The sequence below is a fragment of the Scyliorhinus torazame genome, chromosome 8 (genome assembly GCF_047496885.1).
Source record: "Scyliorhinus torazame isolate Kashiwa2021f chromosome 8, sScyTor2.1, whole genome shotgun sequence".
NCBI classification, from domain to species: Eukaryota; Metazoa; Chordata; class Chondrichthyes; order Carcharhiniformes; family Scyliorhinidae; genus Scyliorhinus; species Scyliorhinus torazame.
The window spans coordinates 148,635,471-148,656,832 of NC_092714.1; the positions used below are offsets into that span (position 1 = coordinate 148,635,471).

General features: G+C 45.7%; 1 protein-coding gene across 2 annotated transcripts in view; it reads right to left on the minus strand.

Annotated features, from left to right (window-relative positions):
- The window catches only part of vegfd (vascular endothelial growth factor D), a 63,453-nt gene that overhangs the window by 16,048 nt on the left and 26,043 nt on the right, over window positions 1-21,362 (minus strand). For both annotated transcript variants that reach the window (XM_072514341.1, XM_072514340.1), the window contains exons 2-6: window positions 11,960-12,152; window positions 11,662-11,852; window positions 5,685-5,824; window positions 1,908-1,996; window positions 1,673-1,814 (exon numbers count right to left, since the gene is read on the minus strand). In XM_072514341.1, coding sequence (XP_072370442.1) covers window positions 1,673-1,814; window positions 1,908-1,996; window positions 5,685-5,824; window positions 11,662-11,852; window positions 11,960-12,152 — 755 coding nt within the window. The remainder of the gene's footprint in view (window positions 1-1,672; window positions 1,815-1,907; window positions 1,997-5,684; window positions 5,825-11,661; window positions 11,853-11,959; window positions 12,153-21,362) is intronic.

Consider the following 21,362-nt stretch of genomic DNA (forward strand, 5'->3'; position numbering starts at 1 on the left):
ACTTGGGCGAGAATGAGTGGGTTCTTTTAGGGGGTAGCAGATGAGTGTGAGAGGTGTGGGCGGGGGCCGGTGAATCACGCGCACATGTTTTGGGGTTGTGAAAAATTGGGAAGATTCTGGGCGGGAGTGTTCGCGTTCTTAGCCAGGATAGTGGAGGAGCTGGTGGACCCGGACCCTTTGGTGGTAATATTTTGAGTTTCATAGAAGCCGGAGCTCATGGAGAGGAGGAAGGCCGATGTCGTGGCTTTCGCCTCTCTGATTGCACGGTGGCGAATCTTGCTGGAGTCGTGGTCGGCATCGCCACCGCGGATAGCTGCTTGGTTGGGTGACCTGTACCGCTTCCTGCAGTTAGAGAAGATAAAGTGTGAGTTAAGGGGCTCAGCAGGGGAGTTTGAGAAGAGATGGGTGATGTTTGTGACCGTGTTTGAGGAGCTGTTCATCATTGGGGGGGTAAAGAAGGGGGAAAAGTTGTTTGTTGGGAAGTATGTTTCCTGGTGTGTTTATTTGCTGTTTCCTGCTTTGATAGATGTTTGTAATAAAAAAAATGACACCATTAACACTCTCCTATGCCTCATGTCCATGACAAACTTGTCCATATCTCCTTTGTCCCGACCTATCCCTGGTCTTCTGTTCTGCCCCACCTTCTCCGCCCTCTTTCCAACGATATAATTCTGCACATTTCTATCTTGCTTCAGTTCTGTAGAAGGGTCATTTGGATCAGAAATTTTTGCTTTGTTTCCCTCTCTACAGATGCTGCTAGACCTGCTGAGTTTATCCAGCATTTTCTGTTTTTGTTCCTCTAGAGTGACCACCAATGTCAGAAGTTTTGTTACGGGAAAGTAGGTTTAGAGCAGAAAGTTACAGAAACAATGTTCATTTAGGGTCAGACGGAACCGTAGCTTGACAACGCTCTGAGAATCAAGTTGTATATAACTCAACTCGATGAGCTAAAGCAGTGTGGGCAACCTGCGGCTCGGGGACATATCATGCCCATCAGGGTGCTGAGTGCGGCCCACAAGACTTTTTGTTGACCGTTGCCCAGGTGGGGGGTTGCCACATTCCTCTGATTGCAGTCTGGGTAGTATTTTCTCCTCCGGTATGACTGAAGTGATACGCACATAATGCAAGGGCAAGTGAAGTGAGCTGCATGCTGACTGTTCACAACACTTAACTGTGAGAGCCGTCTGCTCCCTGGATCCAAAGTGTAAATGGTTATTTTATTTTTACCATTTGAAGTTAATGACAGTTCAGTTAAAACATTACTCATTATGAAATATTCAGCATGTACTAAATGTATTTAATCTTATTCATGGGGTCATGATTAGTGAACCAGTCTGAATTCAATCTTGCAGCCCACTGAGATGAAGGAGGGCCACTCATGCGGCCCACTCACCAGCCTAGGTTGCCCATCACTGAGCTAAAGGCCTCTTTCCTCATTCCACTGAGTTTTATAATCTAGTAGTGTTCGACCAGTCAGTGTTTAGTTCTTGAAAATGGGTCAAATCCAAGTTGAGCATATTGAGCAAGGCTGGGGCAAGTCCTGTAGATGTGGCTTAGTCATCCAATCCAGGTTATAAAATAGAGGATATAAATAATCTTTGCCAGAACATATTTATCTTATTGCTTTCCTTTAAGCTTCTCACATTAACTCAGTTGCTATCAGTGTTCTTACCTGCAGGAATCTGGATCGAATGCTTTCTGTTTCTGCATGCACGTTTCATGACTTTCCATGTTCCTGCAAACACAATCACACATCTCCTCATTGAATTCCATATAGGGCCCGCAGATAGCCAGTTCTGCAATGGGAGACAGTTCTGGACAGAAAAGAAACACATTTGAGAGAGTGTAGGTCATCCCTGTTTATTTAGCAATGTATGAAATTATTTTGAAAATAGAGAGTTTGTCACCATCTTCTCTTTGAACTGAGGAGGTCACACAGTGGCATTTCTGTTCATCCCAGGCCAGTCCCCTGGAGCAGTGATTCTCTTGCAGACAGCTGGAAGTCACAGCAGACAGCATGTTAGTCCTGTTGTGCCTGCTGTTAAATTTACATTGGTGTATATTCTCTACAATATATAACTCCTAAATTAACTAAATACTACATGTCTGACATATTGCATTCTTCTGCAAAAGATACCCCTTTCACACTGAACTTATCAAAAATAAACAGCTACATGTTATAGTAAAAGTACCTTTTGAAGAATACCGTTCATGCCCAAACATAAAGTACTATTTGAATAGCTTTTTTTGATTATTACTGAGAATGATTACTTTAATTTTGATTTTTTAATGGAACTGGTTCAACCTTCGTATCAATTGCATGGAAACTGTGCACTCTCGGACTTTGGGAAAGCATATTTTCAATTCCTACTAATACTTAACCTATCTTGCTAACATGGCACATTGTAGCTTCTTTTTAATGCCAAAGAATTACTTCTCAGCTTTAATCAGTTATTTTGACAGCAAAAATGGGACCTAGTTTGTGCCCCAGAAAGAGAACTGTTTTGAATAAACATGAATCTGTTTTGTTGATGTTGGATCAGTGGACAGGATTTTTCAAGTGGGCAATCCTGCTGTGCCACCTAAGAGTTGGTGGGGAACGTTTGCTGCCAATCACAGCAGCCACAAAGCCTTTTATTGGCTTGAGATGGGACTTGTGCCCCTCTTTCGGGTATACGTTCCTGCCTCCGGGAACCTGGCTAGCAGCTCTGTAGGGCCAGTAGCACAGTGGGCAGGACTGGGACTACAAGCAGTCCCTAGATTGTAAGTCCCAAAGTCCAGGACCAGGTGAGTGTAGGGGGGCTGCGCTCTCACAAAACAGAGGTGAGGCCTGATAAGGGAGTAAAAAGAGGGGGGGTGGGCTCTTAATAGAGGTCCCTGGGGGGGGCAGACTCTCGATTGGGGGAAGGGGTAGAGTTATTTTTTTTTTTTAAATTTAGAGTACTCAATTAATTGTTTCCAATTAAGGGACAATTTAACATGGCCAATTAACCTACCCTGCATATCTTTAGATTTGTGGGGGGGTGAAACCCACGCAAACACGGGGAGAACATGCAAACTCTACACGGACAGTGACTCAGTGTCGGGATCGAACCTGGGGACCTCGACGCCGTGAGGCAACAATGCTAACCACTGTGCCACTGTGCTGCCCCAGGGGTGGTGCTCTTAATAGATGTCTGTGGGGAAGGGAACAGACCTTTTTTTTTTGGGGGGAGGGGGGAGGTGGGGTCGTGCACAATTTGGAAAAGGGGCACTTGTGGGAGCCACACCCCCCCCCACTTTTCTGCCTGAGTATGTGTCCTGCTTTCCTCACCACCTCTGAACTCCAGTCACCAGCCTCAAAATTGAGGCCAAATGGGAAGGAGCTCTAATTCAGGGTTTCAACTGGGGCAAAGGCGGCCCTCGGCCTCACACCCCCTCTGTTAAATTGTGAACAAGTTGAGGGAGGGTGAGAAATTGTACAGGCTCAAAATCCACAGCGGGGGACCATACAATTTTGCCCAAGGATTGAACTTTGTCCAACATGACAAAAAAATCCTTGACCATCTTTAAAGAGCAAAAGCATCTCCCTGTATAGGCAGGCAGAGTCTTTGTTTAATGCTTCATCTGAAAGACATCACCTCTAAAAGTACAGTGCTCCTTTCCAGTTAGGCTGAAACATCAGCTAGATTCTATCCGGAGGTGCTAAAGCAGAGCTTGAAAGCAAATCACCTTTCGACTCAAAAGTTGAGAGCAACCATTAAACCATAATTACACTTAGGGATTTAAGGAATTATGAAACAACATGTGGGGCAAGCCAGAGTGGACAGCTGTGTTTACAGGTGTCCAAATGTATTATTGTGACAAGTAGGCTTACATTAATACTGTAATGAAGTCAGTGGGAAAAGCCTCTCGTCGCCACATTCTGGCGCCTGTTCAGGTACATGGAGGGAAAATTCAGAATGTCCAATTCACCTAACAAACACGTCTTTCGGGACTTGTGGGAGGAAACGTTTGCTGAAGTTACATGAAAATGACAGTCCTGAAGTATTAACTCTCTCATTTCTAACTTGACTTACGAGGAAATGTTGAGCAGGTTTTGCCTATAGTCATTGGAGTTTAGAAGAACGAGAGGTGATTTTATTGAAACAAATATGTTTCTGAGGGGACTTGAAGTGGATGTCTGGGAGAATAGGGCAGCACGGTAGCATTGTGGATAGCACAATTGCTTCACAGCTCCAGGGTCCCAGGTTCGATTTCGGCTTGGGTCACTGTCTGTGCGGAGTCTGCACATCCTCCCCGTGTGTGCGTGGGTTTCCTCCGGGTGCTCCGGTTTCCTCCCACAGTCCAAAGATGTGCAGGTTAGGTGGATTGGCCATGATAAATTGCCCTTAGTGTCCAAAAATTGCCCTTAGTATAGGGTGCGGTTACTGGGTTATGGGGATAGGGTGGAGGTATTGACCTTGGGAGGATGCTCTTTCTAAGAGCCGGTGCAGACTCGATGGGCTGAATGGCCTCCTTCGGCACCGTAAATTCTATGATAAATTCTATGATAAATCTATGATGTCTCCTCTTGTGTGGGAGACTAGAACAAGGTTACAGTTTACAAATAAGGAGTCGCCCATTTAAAACGGATATGAGGAGGAATTTTCTCTCTCCGAGGATCATTAGACTTTGGAATTCTCTTCCTCCAAGAACAGCAAATACTGGGTCATTGAATATCTTCAGCACTGAGTTAGATTCTTGATCATCAAGGGAGTTAAGTGTTATGGGGCTCAGGCAGGAAAGTGGAGTTAAGGCCACAATCAGATCAGTCATGACCTTAGTGAATGGTGGAGCAGGCTCAAGGTGGGCAAATGGCCTCTTGCTGCTCCCATTTCTTATGATTTTTCCAGAGATGCTGCCAGACCAAATGTTTCTTAGCATTCTCTGATTTTATTTGCGAACCAAAACTGTTTTGAATATTTGCTTATAGGCAGGCTGTAGTCAGTGAGCATTAAATACTTGCTGCATGTACATGGCAAGTTGGTGTTGACTTCATTATACTTCACGTCTTGTTATTCTGACTATGAACGTTATGTACATTTTTTTAAATCAGGAAGGAATCAAGGTTTACAGGGGAAAGTGGAGTTGAGGAATATCAGATCAGTCATGAATCTCATTGAATGGCGAAGTAGATTCGATGGGCCCAATGGCCTACTTCTGCTCCACCTCTTATGGTCTTACATGCACAAAATGTGCAATGTTCCTTGGTAGTAAGTCACTTTCTATGTTGCTTGAAATGAAATGAAAATGAAAATCGCTTATTGTCACAATGAATAACTTCAATGAAGTTACTGTGAAAAGCCCCTAGTCGCCACATTCCGGCGCCTGTACGGGAGGCTGGTACGGGAATTGAACCGTGCTGCTGGCCTGCCTTGGTCTGCTTTAAAAGCCAGTGATTTAGCCCTGTGTGCGAAACCAGCCCCTCTCTGAACTAGCTGGGTAAGCATCTCATGTTAACTCAGCATCTCCCCATCTGGCATGGCTGAAATTTGGAGTTCACAGTGTCTGGAACTGTGCAGGGAAGCCACATTTTCAAAACCGTTTTGTTCTTCTATTTTCAAATGAGTGGAGTGATGTGTGGTTCTATTCCATGCTGGGTACTGCATTTCCAACAGTGATTTTATCAGAAGTATCACAAGGTGGGAGAGGATTTCATTTACCTGTGTTCATGTGTGAGGATTGATCTTCGAATGATGGAATACGCATGTCGACTGGAGATGCATTTACAAGAAGTATGGTTCGCAATTCTGACAGTCAAGAGCTCTGGTATATTGGTCAGGGGAATGGAAATCTCGAAGAGCTAGAAATACAAGTGAAATATTAATAATGTCGTTAAAAGTCAACAGCTCCCAGGGACGGCTCGGTGGCGCAATGGTTAGCACTACTGCCTCACAGCATCGAATACCCAGTTTCAATCCCGGCCCCGGGTCACTGTGAAGTTTAATCATTCTCTCCAAGTCTGCATGAGTCTCGCCCCACAACCCATTGACCATGCTAAAGTGCCCGTTAATTGGAAAAAATCTAAAAAAAATAAAAAAATCAGTAGCTCCCCAAATTTCACCGGTATCAGGGCGAGGAAATCCCACCCTTAGTTTTGATATTTTCAATCAACTTAGCCTCAACAACCTTTTGGGGATGGGAGGGGGTTGCAGATTTCCACTACTTCAAGAAGCGTGTCATAACATCATCCCTGAACAACTTAATTCTAATTTTAAGATTTATTATCCTTGTACTTAACTTACTCACTGGAGAAAGTAGTTTATGTCACCTATGAATTCATTTAATTACTTTAAACACTTCAACTAGGTTATTCCATAATCTTCTCTAGTCAAGGTAGTTCAAGTTTAATGTATGTAATTTAACCCAATATCATTGGTGTAATTTCAGTAATTTTGTGCTGTATTCCCTCCAAGGCTCGTATATCCTTTCTGAGGTACTGAACGGAATGCAATATTCCAAATATGGTCGAACCAGAGCTTTATAAAACCTCCACTATTTGTATCAAATCCTCTCTAGGTAAAGTCTTCAAAAACATTTTTGTACCTGTTCACTTATGTTTAGTCGTTTCTTTACTTGGATCCAAAAATCTCATTGTTCCTCCACAGTTCCTAGCTTCGTACTATTTAGAAAATCTCTGATCTATCTTCGGTAGAACCAAGGATGACCTGACTTCTCCATCTTGATCTCCATTTGCCACAGTTTTGCCCACTCATTCAATCCTATCAATGTCCCTTTGCAACTTGCTGCTCCCACCTACACAACATACCCAATTCAATGTTGGCAGCAAGCTTGTACCTACAGCTCTCTATTCCTTTATCTCAGTCATTTTTAAATATAGTAAAAGGTTAAGGCCCCAATACAAATTCTGGGAGGGATACTACTGATCATATGCTGACAATTTGAGGATATACCCATTATCCCTTGCCTCTATCTCCTACTTCCTAACTAATTGTTAATCATGTCTAAAAGGTATGCAGGGTCAGTGGATTGGCGATGCTAAATTGTCTCTGTTATGGGCCAGGGTTTAGAGAACCCCAAAGTGTATCATGAGGAGTTCACTTGACCCACAACTTTTAATAGATTGTGCTAGGGGGGGCACACGGCCCACTCTACAGGTGTGGTAGAGCAGAAATGGAAATGTATTTTTTTAAAACAAAATAATGTTTATTCTATGAACTCAAGTTAACCTTTTTAAAACATACAGTGAATATCTTAGCAACCATCAATTCAAATACAATCCCCAAAGAATACAACACTAAGTAATAACTTCCCAAACAACATCCAGACAAAAGAAACACCTTTTAACAGAAGCACATTAGATTTACATTCACTACTGAGAACATTTATAATTCTGAATTCACCAAATGATCAAGAGATAGTCTTTTCATGGCAGAGAGATCAACAGTACACCTGCTCTGACTGGCTTCAGTTCCAACACTGAAAACGAAACTAAAACACACCCTGCAGCAAACAGCCTAAAATGAAAGTAAAAAGCTGACAGACAGCTCAGCTCCACCCACTCTCTGACATTACTGCAATAGCAAACACCCATTTCTTAAATGTACTCTCACTACAGATATTTATACACACACCCATTTATAAACACCCATTTCTTAAAGGTACTCTCACATGACACCCCTTAGTGTTCAAAAGGTTAGTTGGCGGTTACTGGGTTATGGGAATAGGGTGGGGGCCTGACCCTAGGTAGGGTGTTCTTTCAGCGGGTCGGTGCAGACTCAGTGGGATGAATTGCCTCGCCTGCACTGTAGGGATTTCATAGTCAAAAGATGACTTCCAATTCTATGTCCTCTCATGGTTTTTAACAATCTCTTATGTGCAAACATATCAAATGTGTTTGCGAAAAGCATTAAAAATAACCTTCAGTTACTGTGTTAGCTACCATGTTAGAGATTTCAAAAAATTCAGCTAGGTTTGTTAGACATCTTGGGCGGGATTCTCCGCCAATGGGATTTCCCATTGTGACCGCCCCACACCGTTGAGAAACACGTGGGTGAGGATGCACTGCCGGCGGATGGGAGGATCCCACCGATGGAGCATTCCGCCCCTTACCTTTTATAAATCAATGCTGGCTCTCTCTGATCAGTTCTTGTATGCCCAAGTGCTTGACCACTCGACTCCAAGAACAGCTGAGTAACTTCCCCACAACAGACATCGTCTAATAGGTGTATAATTCCTTAGTTTATCTCTCCTAAACTTCTTAAATAATACACTGATAGTAACAATTTTCCAATCCAAGGGATCGATTCCTTAATCAATGAAAATGATGACCAAAGCATCTACAATTTCCTCACTTTTAATACCCATCAGTAGAAATCATAAGCCCTGAACATGTATCTATAGTGTCATAGAATTTACAGTGCAGAAGGAGGTCATTCATCCCATCGAGTCTGCACCGGCCCTTGGAAAGAGCACCCTACTTAAGCCCCACACCTCCACCCCTTTGCCGTAACCCAGTAACCCACCTAACCTTTTTGGACACTAAGGGCAATTTAGAATGGCCAATCCACCTAATCTGCACATCTTTGGACTGTGGGAGGAAACCGGAGCACCCGGAGGAAACTCACGCACACACGGAGAGAACGTGCAGACTCCACACAGACAGTGACCCAAGCCAGGAATCGAACCTGGGACCCTGGAGCTGTGAAACAACTGTGCTAACCACTATGCTACCGTGCTGTCTTATTAGTTTTTGCGTTACCAGTTTAAAAAACACTATTAAACTTGGTGAGTTCTTCCCTTTGATTTAAAAATAAATAAATTTAGAGTTCCCAATTCTTTTTTCCAAATAAGGGGCAATTTAGTGTGGCCAATCCTGCACATCTTTGGGTTGTGGGGGTGAGACCCACGGAGACACGGGAAGAATGTGCAAACTCCACACAGACAGTGACCCAGGGCTGGGATCTAACCCATGAGGCAGCAATGCGAACCACTGCGCTACCGTGACGCCACTCTTTCCTTTGATTTAATTTAATTTTTTCGCTTCTACCTCTGGAACTCTGCTGCTGTGAAGACATATACGGTAAGTACTTAGCGACGTTTCCATTTCCTGATTTTCAGTTACAGTACAATTGAGGTACAAATGCAGCATTGCTTGATGCTCATGGGGCTGTTGAGGCTGAACTGCCTTTTTGCCAGCCTAATTGCAGAATGATGCAATTCACCTCACTTCTGTCCCTTGACACACTGCTGGATAATTTACTCACTAACAGCAGCAAACACCGTTAAGGTTTTTGACAAAGAGTCATCCAGACTCGAAACGTTAGCTCCCTTCTCTCTCCACAGATGCTGTCAGACCTGCTGATATTGTCCAGTATTTTCTGTCTGTTTCAGATTCCAGCATCCGCAGTAATTTGCTTTTATTTCACCGTTAAAGTTATAATTACTTTGACATCAAAATTATGAAGAGGCTTTTGAGATGTACTATTTACTAAATTAGGTAAGGATCATTTTTTCTTTTTGTCTACAAGGTAAAGCAAGGTAAAGTTGCCATAGTCCCAGATGACCATAGGCTGCTTTCCCATTTGAGGGGGAGAGCTGACTGGTGGTGGTTTGGTGGTTTAACCTGAGGGTCACCACACCTCAGACGAGGGGCAAGGTTGAGAAAGCAGAGCCTGTACACAGCAAATGAATCCATGCACTTCTCAACAAATCAAAGTTCTTCACTACTTGCACGGCTGAGGTGAGAAAATTGTAGGGACACTCCAGCTCTTTCAACCTACTTGATCTCTTCCACTACTGAGGCTAGCCAACTTTGTACCAGTTTGCATCCTCAAACCCCCCGTGAAAGGTCTAGTTAATAAGGGAAATAAAGGTTACATGAATCACAGTTTTGACAAAGAGTTATTCAGACTCGAAACTTTAGCTCCGTTCTCTCTCCACAGATGCTGTCAGACCTGCTGAGATTGTCCAGCGTTTTCTGTTTTTGTTCCAGATTCCAGCATCCACAGTAATTTGCTTTTAACTTATGAATCATAGTTCTGGATATGATTATCTACTAAATACTATTATACGCCAGGCTTTGTGAGAATAGAAATGTCAACGAATAAAACCAGTGGATGGTCAGTGTCATAACCCACTGAACGGGACCTACAGGGTGGGGATGATTGTCTTCCTCATGTCACTCAAGGAGTATGAGCACTCTGGTTAAGCGGGAGAGGGGTAAACCCTATCCACATTGTATATAACGTCAGCCAGTTCAGCACTGACCGTTAAGACCCAGTTGGGATCTACCGAGAGCTGAGTGATACAACTCGGTGTGGACTCTCCATGAGTCCTGAAAGTCAGGCTAAACAGTTTTAATTATCTGTTATATAAGAATATATATATAAAGTCTCAGTGGAGGTCTTATGGTGCAATGGGTAGTGGCCCTGCCTCTCAGCTAGGAGCTCAAGGTTCAAGCCCCATTCCAGGATTTGATGGCTCAGGAAGGTGTGTTCACATCATGACCAAACAGTTTGATTATCAATTTGGAAATCCTTCCAACATTACCAGTGGAAAGTGGTAGAGTGGCAGAGATACCTGGTCAGCCAGGTGATGGAAAGAAAAGTGGAGCATCCACCATCATTATTCTCTGCCCCAGACTACATCACGGATATAAAAATATGTTGCCACAGCTTGGCGGGTTGGCTTAGATGGCTGGTGTGGATCAGCATGTGGGGTTTGATCCCTATTCCGCTGGAGTGGATTCAGGACCTGCCTCTTGCCCTTCCTCTGGTAGAGGAGACCGTGGCACTGTGGGTTGGACCTACCCTCGGGCAGAGAATTCAAGAAGAAGAAATTCTCAGTGGCGTATGGATTAAAATTTCATTTCAGCCCAATTATGGACACTACTGCTTGTTAAGATGGATAAATAGATGGAGAGGTGTATCTCACATTATGGGCAGCTTGACAGCCTAAATGTAATTTATCTTGCTGCTCTCAGTTTTGGCCTACCTTCATGTTTACACTCAGGCAATCTGAATTTGGTGGGAGTATTCATAAATGGTTGCATTTACAGCAATGCTGAGCAAACTTGCAACAAAGCTCAGCACTATTGTATGTCCTGAAGCTTTAAATTGTGAGATCCCTCTGAAAAGCAGTTTGAGATCCATAGAATCCCTACAGTGCAAAAGGAGGCCATTCAGCCCATCGAGCCAGCACTGACCCTCTGCTAAGCACCCTACCCAGGCCCACTCCCTTGCCCTATCATCGTAACTCCATCTAACCGGAACATCTTTGGACTGTGGGACGAAACCGGAGCACCCGGATGAAACCCACACAGATACGGCGAGAATATATAAACTCCACAGAGACAATCACCCAAGGCTGGAATCAAACCCGGGTCCCTGGCTCTGTAAAGCAGCAGTGCTAACTACTGCGCCACCGTGCCACATAGGATGCAGTAAAAACCAATCAATTAAACACTGAAGATTCATTGTGAACAGTCATCAAGAGAAGGTTATCCTAGCGTGACTAAATAATTAAGTGCAAAATACCAAGGAAGGATAATTTTAAAGAACAGCAGAGTTTATATTCTAAAGGTAGTAAAGGTAACCAACTTTTCAATCTGAGCAAGAATTACAATCTTAAAACAATTCAAAAAAAGCTACATAGAAAAGCCAGTGATGTAGCAGCCACCTCTTTGCGGATGTAGGAAGTGCTGATGTTCTTGCAGACCAGACTCTCTTCATTGCAGCATCCACCACATCGAAATGCAGACACGCATGGAGGTTTGAAAAAGGTATTAGTGTTTCTTCCGAGTTCCTTGGCAACATCAACACAGGATTCCCTGGGGACACATTGAGTCCTCCGCCATTCATCGTCGATGGCTACATTGAAAACAATTTTGTTTTTAAATGCTGTAAATTAAATTCCCCACCTTTACTTTAAATATATGAAGGGTCAAGGAAGAGACTTTGGAAATAAATAAGCTTACATTTGAGAATTTCTGCATCATAGTATGGAGAAGCGAACCTAGTTGAGCGTGATCGTGTGTCAAAGCCTGTAAGATATTTTAATTTTTGTCGGCATTTCCACCGTTTCCAATCTGATGAGTTAATAATTGACAATAATTCCCACACATTGGAAGCAGCTCTGATTTGTTGCTCTAAACTCGCGCTCTTCTGCTTCTGAAAGGGAAAAGAACCAGAAACGTAACATGACACCCTGTTTTGCATCATCTCACTGACTCAGCTTTGCAATTTTTTTTTAACTACTGAGCCATAGTAATACTAAAACTCATTGATTAAAAACATTATTCTGAGAAATAACTTTTTGCTCATTATGCAATGTGTGTCGTGGAGAGAATGCAATGGAGGTTCACCAGATAAATGCCTGTGATGGCAAGATTGTGAGGAGAAATTGAGGAGGCACGGCTTTATTTCCTCGAACTTCAAAGATTGAGGGGTGACCTCATTGAAACTTACAAAATTCTTACAGGGGTCACAGGGTGAATATGGATATTTCTCCTGGCTGTTCAGTTTAAAACCAGGGGATGGGGGATGGCTAAACTGGTGAGGTAGGAAGGCGGGTTTCAGATTTTTGGACCATTGGGATCTCTTCCGGGGCAGGTGGGACCTGTATAAGAAGGGCAGGTTACATCTAAACTGGAGGAGCACTGATATCCTGGCTGGGAGGTTTGCTAAATTCACTCGGGAGGATTTAACTATTATGGCAGGGGGTGGGGACCAGAATGTGAGCTTAGAAGGTGTAATAAATGAAGGGGAAATAGAGAACCAAAATAAAAGAACATCACCCTCAGGCAGAGGAAAAAATGTGACAAGTGTGAAAAGGGAGGTGGTCAATGTAGGATTGAGGGTATTGTACCTAAATGCGTGCAGTATACAGAACAAGATAAATGAGCTTGTTGCGCACTTGAAATTGGCCGGTATGATGTTGTGGGCATCACAGAGACGTGGCTGTAAGGGGATTTTACAGAATTTAGTGCAGAGGGAGGCCATTCGGCCCATTGAGTCTGCACCGGCTCTTGGAAAGAGCACCTACCCAAGGTCAACACCTCCACCCTATCCCCATAACCCAGTAACCCCACCCAACACTAAGGGCAATTTTGGACACTAAGGGCAATTTATCACGGCCAATCCACCTAACCTGCACATCTTTGGACTGTGGGAGGAAACCGGAGCACCCGGAGGAAATCCACGCACACACGGGGAGGATGTGCAGACTCCGCACAGACAGTGACCCAAGCCGGAATCGAACCTGGGACCCTGGAGCTGTGAAGCAATTGTGCTATCCACAATGCTACCGTGCTGCCCGGGATCAGGGCTGGGATCTAAATATACAAGGATATGTGTCCTATCGAAAGGATAGGCAGATGGGCAAAGGGGACGGGGGTGTATTGTTAGTAAGGAATGAAGTTAAATCGATAGCAAGGAGCGATATAAGAAGATCCCAAGAAAAGGAAATTGTGGAAAGTCTAAGAGATGGTTTATTGGACCAGCTTGTGACAGAGCCTACGAGGGAACAGGCAATTCTGGATTTAGTGTAATGAGGCAGACTTGATTAGGAAACTTAACGTGAAGGAACCCTTAGGGAGCAGTGACCACAATATGATAGAATTTACCCTGCAGTTTGAGAGGGAGAAGCTGCAATCAGACATAACGGTATTACAATCAAATAAGGGTAACTACAAAGACATGAGGGAGGAGCTGGCCAGATTTGATTGGAAAAGGAACCTTCCTGCAATGGCAGGAGTTTTTGGGGCTTATTCGGGAGGCACAGCAGAAATTCATCCCAAGGAGGAAGTAACATGCTAAGGGGAGGACAAGGCATCCGTGGCTGACGAGGTAAGTCAAGCACAGCATAAAAGCTAAAGAAAAAGCATACAAAGTGGCGAGTATTAATGGGAAGCCAGAGGATTGAGAAGCCTTGAAAAGCAAGCAGAGGACAACTAAAAAAGGAATAAGGGGGGAGAAGATGAAGTATGAGTGCAAGCTAGCTAGTAATATAAAGGAACATAGGAAGAGATTTTTTCAATATATAAAAGGTAAGAGAGAGGCAAAAATAGACATTGGACCACTGGAAAATGTGGCTGGAGAAGTAATAATAGGAAACAAAGAAATGGCAGACGAACTGAATAGTTACTTTGCATCAGTCTTCAAGGTGGAAGACACCAGTGGGATGCCAGAGCTCCAGGAGAACCAGGGGGCAGAGGTGAGTGCAGTGACCATTACTAAGGAGAAGTTTCTAGGGAAACTGAAAGGTCTGAAGGTGGATAAGTCACCTGGACCAGATGGAATACACCCCAGGGTTCTACAAGAGATAGCTGAGGAGATTGTGGAGGCATTGGTGATGATCTTTCAGGAAACACTGGAGGCAGGAAGGGTCCCAGAGGACTGGAAAGTGGCTAATGTAACACCACTGTTTAAGAAGGGAGGGAGGCAGAAGATAGGAAATTATAGGCCGGTTAGCCTGACTTCGGTCATCGGTAAGATTTTAAGTCCATTATTAAAGATGATATCGTGGAGTACTTGGAAATGCATGATAAAATAGGACTGAGTCAGCATGGCTTCGTCAAGGGGAGGTCATGTCTGGATAATCTGTTCGAGTTCTTTGAGGAAGTAACAAGGAAGTTAGACAAAGGAGACCCAGTGGACCTGATTTATTTAGATTTCCAGAAGGCCTTTGACAAGGTGCCGCATAGGAGACTGTTAAATTAGTTAAGAGCCCATGGTGTTCAGGGTAAAATCCTGGCATGGATAGAGGATTGGCTGACTGGCAGAAGGCAGAGAGTGGGGATAAAGGGGTCTTTTCAGGATGGCAGCCGGTGACTAGTGGTGTACCTCAGGGGTCGGTGCTGGGACTACAACTTTTCACAATATACATTAATGATCTGGAGGAAGGAACTGAAGGCACGGTTGCTAAGTTTGCAGATGATACAAAGATCTGTAGAGGGACAGGTAGTATTGAGGAAGCAGGTGGGCTTCAGAAGTACTTGAACAGGCTAGGAGAGTGGGCAAAGAAGTGGCAGATGGAATGTGGAAAAGTGTGAGGTTATGCACTTTGGAAGGAGAAATGGAGGCATAGACTATTTTCTAAATGGGAAGATGCCTTCGGAAATCAGAAGCACAAAGGGACTTGGGAGTCCTTGTTCATGATTCTCTTAAGGTTAATGTGCAGGTTCAGTAGGCAGTTAGGAAGGCAAAAGCAATGTTAGCATTCATGCTGAGAGGACGAGAATACAAGACAAGTGATGTACTTCTGAGGCTATATAAGGCTCTGGTCAGACCCCACTTGGAGTATTGTGAGCCGTTGTGGGCCCCATATCCAAGGAAGGATGTGCTGGCCTTAGAAAGGGTCCAGAGGAGGTTCACCAGAATGATCCCTGGAATGAAGAGCTTGTCATATGAGGAACGTTTGAGGACTCTGGGTCTGTTCTCATTGGAGTTTAGAAGGATGAGGGGGGTCTTATTGAAACTTACAGGATACTGTGTGGCCTGGATAGCGTGGACGTGGAGAGAATGTTTCCACTTGTCTCCTGCGGCAAAGAGCTCCACCCTCTGGCTGAAGAAATTCCTCCTCATCTCTGTTTTAAAGGATTGTCCCTTCAGCCTGAGGTTGTGCCCTTGGGTTCTAATTTCTCCTAATGGAAAGATCCTCTCCACATCCACTCTATCCAGGCCTCGTAGTATCCTGTAAGTTTCAATGAGATCATCCCTCATCCTTCTAAACTCCAATGAGTACAGACCCAGAGTCTTCAATCATTCCTCATACTTTATTATTTATTCCATTGATCATTCTTGCGAACCTCCTCTGGACCGTCTTCAAAGCCAGCACATCCTTCCTTAGACATGGGCCCAAAACTGCTCACAATATTCCAAATGTGGTCTCCACAGAGCCTTATATAGTCTCAACAGTACATCCCTGGTCTTGTATTCTAGCCTTCTCCACATGAATGCTAACATTACATTTGCCTTCCTAACTGCTAACTGAACCTGCATGTTAACCTAAAGAGAATCCTGAACTAGGACTCCTAATTCACTTTGTGCTTCTGAATTCCAAAGCCTTTACTCATTTACCCTCTATTCTTCTGATCAAAGTGCATAACCTCACACTTTTCCACAATATATTCCATGTGCCACTCCTTTGCCCACTCTCCTAGCCTATCCAGGTCTTTCTGCAGCCTCCCTGCTTCCTCAACACAACCTGTTCCTCTACATATCTTTGTATCGTCTGCAAACTTAGCAACAATGCCCCCAGTTCCTCCTTTCAGATCACTAAAATGCCCTCAGTTCCTTCTTCCAGATGATTAAGGTATATCGCGAATAGCTGTGGTCCCAACACTGATAATATGCCTTCTTAACCACCTAACCTATCCCCTGTCTTCAGGGGTCTATGGACATGCACACCAAGGGTCCTCTGATCCTCCTAGTATCCTAACATTCATTGTGTATTCCCTTGCTTTGTTAGTCCTCCCAAGATGCATCACCTCACACTTTATTACAGAGAATCATGAACACAGCCCAGTCAGCCATGCAAAACTGCCTCCGATCCATTGACTCTGTCTACACCTCCCGCTGTCTTGGGAAAGTGGGCAGCATAATCAAAGGCCCCTCCCACCCGGGTTATTCTCTCTCCAACCTCCTTCATCGGGCAGGAGATCCAAAAGTCTGAGAGCACACACCTACAGGTTCCAAAACAGCTTTTTCCCTGCTGTTACCAGACTTCTGAATGGCCTTCTTATGGACTGAACTGATCTCTCCACACATCTTCTCTACTGAGTAGCACTACACTGCGTATGCTTCACTCGATGTCTGTATCTATGTATTTACATTTTGTATCTATCGTATGTCCCATGTTTTTTCATGTATGGAAAGATCTTTCTGGACACTACGCAGAACAATACTTTTCATTGTACCTCGGCACACGTGACAATAAACCCAAATCTAATACAAGGGCTGGAATTCTCCATTTGGAAGACTATGGGTGGGATTCTCCATTGCCTAATGCCAAAATCGTATTCGGCGATCGGATGGAGAATCCCCATTTGCCACCGAATCGGGGGCAGTGCCGTTTTTGGAAATCTCCGCCCCCTCCAAATCGGCGTCATCGAGGCGCGCATGTCACACCGTTGCGACGGTGTCAGCGCATCGCTTTGAGGCCCTCGCCCGATGCTCCGCCCCGATGGGCTGAGTTCCCGACCGCAGATGTCGCATGCGGTCTGTGTTTTCGTAAACCCACGTGGTGGCTGCGGACGATGCACAGCGCCGCCACAGTTGGACGGGAGCCATGCTGCTGGCAGGGGGGGCTTCGGCGAGGGCTGGGGGGATTGGTGGGGTGTGTCCAGGAAGTGGCGAGGGGATGTCCAGGGAGACACTATTTGGCTGGTCGGGTCCGCGCGCAGCTGGTGCCAAGTTGTACAGTGCGACGGCTGCAGGTCATCGCCGTGCACATGCACGACCACGGACCCGGCAATTCTCCATCTATTTATGTCGATAATGCCGGGAGTTTACGTGGCGCAGCTGCTAGCATTGGGGGGGGGGGGGGGGGGGGGGGGTGGGAGCGCGACGTTTTCACTGTAAAATTCAACACTTCATCCGGACATAGCCTCAAAATCGGCGAATCCAGCCCTATGTTCTCGCACCAGTGCTGAACCACACCTGATTTGTGCTCAAGCTGAGATTTATGCATGGTGGGTATTGCGAGGGATTCCCTAGCCATATGCTTTGAAGTACCCATCTGTGAAACTAGCCGCAATGTTTACAAAGAAATAGCTATGATTGACACCTCCTCGACCACATCAAAGAAAGTTAAGTGCTTTCTGCAGAGAAAATGAGGAAATGAGAGCACTTAAAGCACTTAACTGGTTAATTTCACAGCCGGGTACTTCAAAGTCATTCAAGGGTGAAGGTAGATGAATGAATACAGATATCTGGGTGTTATGTGTCAGCTGTCAATTACACTCTTGTGAAAGCAATTTCACGAAGATATGAATGTATGAATGAAAGTCTTATAGATCAAAGATCTGAGGGGATTTAAACCCAGCTGACTGGTTTTCTGATACCAGGAATTGACAAGTGCTGCCTCCTATGCCTGAGCCAACAGGTGAATTGCACAGGTGACATTTAAAACAGTGATTTTTTTTCATTGCCTCTGTCTGGGTTGTTCCCTAGCTTCCAGGCAGGGGTCTCTCTTATGGGGGTCTCTGTAATTTGGAGGTTTCCGCAATAGGGAGAGGAATATCTGCAATCGGGGGCGGCTCTCTGCAACGGGAGTGTGTCTGCAATTGGGGAGTCCTTGCAATTGTGGGGGGTCTGTGCAATTGGGGGGTCTGGCGGGGGTGGGGGAGGGGTGGACAGGTCTTGCATTGTGCGGGGGAGGGGAGGATGGCCCTCCGATGGCCTTACTCACATGGCCCATCGCGAGGCCCACCACATCAGGGCCATGTTTGTAAATAACTGCACCAATTTTTGCTCACATGATTCCCGGGCCAAAGGACCGGAGATTCACACGGGCCTGGAAAATATGGGTCTGGATTCTCCGTTTTTGGGATTAAATCTCCACGCCATCGTGGAAACTGGTCTTTTATGCCAGGAAAACCGGCGTCAAAAGGCCACAGATTCACCGTCTTGCAGGGGGATAGCAGGCAGCTGTTATGGAGCTCACAGCTCCAGCTGCCGATACGGCCTCCGCACTTCCAGGTCAGTGGCCGCACATGCGCACAGTGGCGACCTCCATCGGCCGCGCCATGCCACATGGTGGAATCGGACCGTGGACCTGGACCCCTGAAATAGTGTCCGCATCGGCTGCTCACATGCCTCGGACCACCCGCACACATAGCCCCCAGGCCCAAATGAGGCCCCCTCTGCCCCTCGATCGGCCCTCCCTCGACTATGGCAGCCCCGGACTGATTTCGCAGCCGCCACACGGGTATCACGGACGGTGGGCCCATGAGTAGTCCCGCTATCGGGAATTCGGCCGGTCGGGGGCAGAGAATAGCGGGACTGGCCTCAGGCAATGGCCTCAGGCGGTGGATAATCGCGCTTTTTGGGGAGTGGTGAATCGCGGAACCGGAGCCGGTCCCAATTTCGTGCGGGGAACTGGATTCTCCGCCCCGTCGCCGAACGCGTTTTGGCGTAGGGGTGCGGAGAATCCAGCCAATGGTGCCGGGTTTGTTAATAGGATGCAAATAGGAATCAATAACCCTTTGCATCCTCCCACGGGCGTGGGACACGATCCTTGATCCTGAAGCCAGTGGAGGATTGGAGCATCAGAAGGCACCTATCCCATTCATTTACCCGACATTGATTCTCCGCCCTATCGTGAATCGCCCTTTCAGTGTCGTGAAACAGAGAATCCAGCCTTGGGTTAAATTCCATTTGCCACTGTTCTACCCTTCTGAGCAGCCTATGATTTAATTGAATGGTGGGTCAGAATTGATGGGCTGAATGGCCTACTCCTGTTCCTATGGTTGATCTATACAGACCAGCAAAGCCGAAGGTTTGGTGAGTTTATGAGGCTTGGGTGTTGATGGGAAGGTTAAGCTTTCTTGTCCATGTCAAATTGCTTTTGAACTTCTTGGCGTGTTAGGCCATTTCAGAGGTGCAGTTAAGAGGCAACCACAATGTTGTGGGTCTAGAGTCACTTGCAAGGCAGACCGAACAAGGATGGTAGATTTGATTCACTCAATGACCGTTTCATGATCGGCATTAAGGAGACTAGCTTTCAGTTCCAGATTTTTAAATTAAATTAAATTTCCACCAGTTGCGATGGCGGGATTTGAACCTGAAGGGAAGTAAGGGAAAAATAGCAACAGAAATATAATTTATCAATCCTCACTGCCAACAGACATGGAACTGGAGGACAGATATTGTAATTCTTTATTAAAAAGTAGAAAGGCTGGGATAGCCTGAGTAATCACACACCAGTCGCCCTAACCTCGAGGGTGGGTAAATTATTGGAAAGAATTCTAAGGAACATTATAAATCATTTAGAAAGGTGAATTAAAAAGATGAATTTAGATTAAACAAGAACAGTTAGAATGAACTTATTATGGGAAGATAGCGTCTGACTAATTTAATTGAATTCTTTGAGGTAACAAAAGGTGTAGCGTGTTTTATGTAGTCTACATGGATTTTATCAAGATTTATGACAATGCCCTACATGGACTCTGGTCAGAAAAGTAAGAGATCATGGGATCCAAGTTAAAGTTGCAAGTTGCACCCAAAATTGACAGCACTGTAGCACAGTGGTTAGCACCGTTGCTTCACAGCGCCAGGGTCCTAGGTTCGATTCCCGCTTGGGTCACTGTCTGTGCGGAGTCTGCACTTTCTCCCCATGTCTGCGTGGGTTTCCTCCGGGTACTCCAGTTTCCTTCCACAAGTACAGAAAGATGTGCTGTAAGGTGAATTGGACATTCTGAATTCTCCCTCTGTACCCGAACAGGCGCCGGAATGTGGCGACTAGGGGATTTTCACAGTAACTTCATTGCAGTGTTAAGCCTACTTGTGACAATACAGTGTTAAGCCTACTTGTGACAATAAAGATTATTATTATTGTAAATTGGTTCAGGGAAGGATCAAAGAGTAATGGGGCTGGATTCTCCGTTTCTGCGGCTAAGTGCCGATGCCGGCATGGGAACTGTGGCGTTTTATGATGCCAAAATTAGTGCCGAACCCTCACCGATTCCGGGACTGGTGAGGGGCTAGCAGAGGTGCCGGGTAAAACTCCTGGCTCCCGCAGCAAAAACAGCCGGAGAATAGCCGGATCCATGACCCCGCATGCACACGGCGATGACATGCAGTGGGCGCGCCGTACAAAATGGCGTCAGCTGTGTGCGGACCCGACCTGCCAAATACGGACCCACAGGACAAACCATGGCCACCCTCCACCTGTCCCCCCAGCCCTCGCAGAAGACCCCCGGCCAGCAGCATGGCTCCCAGCCGACTGTGGTGGCGCTGGACACAGTCTGTGACCGCCAGCTGAGTTCCCGACCGCTCAGACCACACGTCAACTGCGCGGTCGGGAACTTGGCCCATCGGGGGTGGAGCATCGGGGTGGGACTTCTGATGACACGCCCATGCCGTTCCAATGGCTTGCGGCACACGGCACGATAACGCCATTTCATAGGGGGCCGAGACTCGAAAACCGGCGTCAAGCCGTCACCGCCCCCGATGTGGGCCTTGCAAGGGATCCTCCACCCGATCGCCGATCACAATCGCCGATTACAATCAGCGCGGAGCAACGGAGAATCCCACCCATGATCTTTAGTGCTGGTGTGACTGGAAGATTGTTACATACGACCACACAAAGTAAGAGCCGGATTAGTCCACTCGGCCCCTCGTGTCTGCTCTCCCATTCAATAAGTTCATGGCTGATAT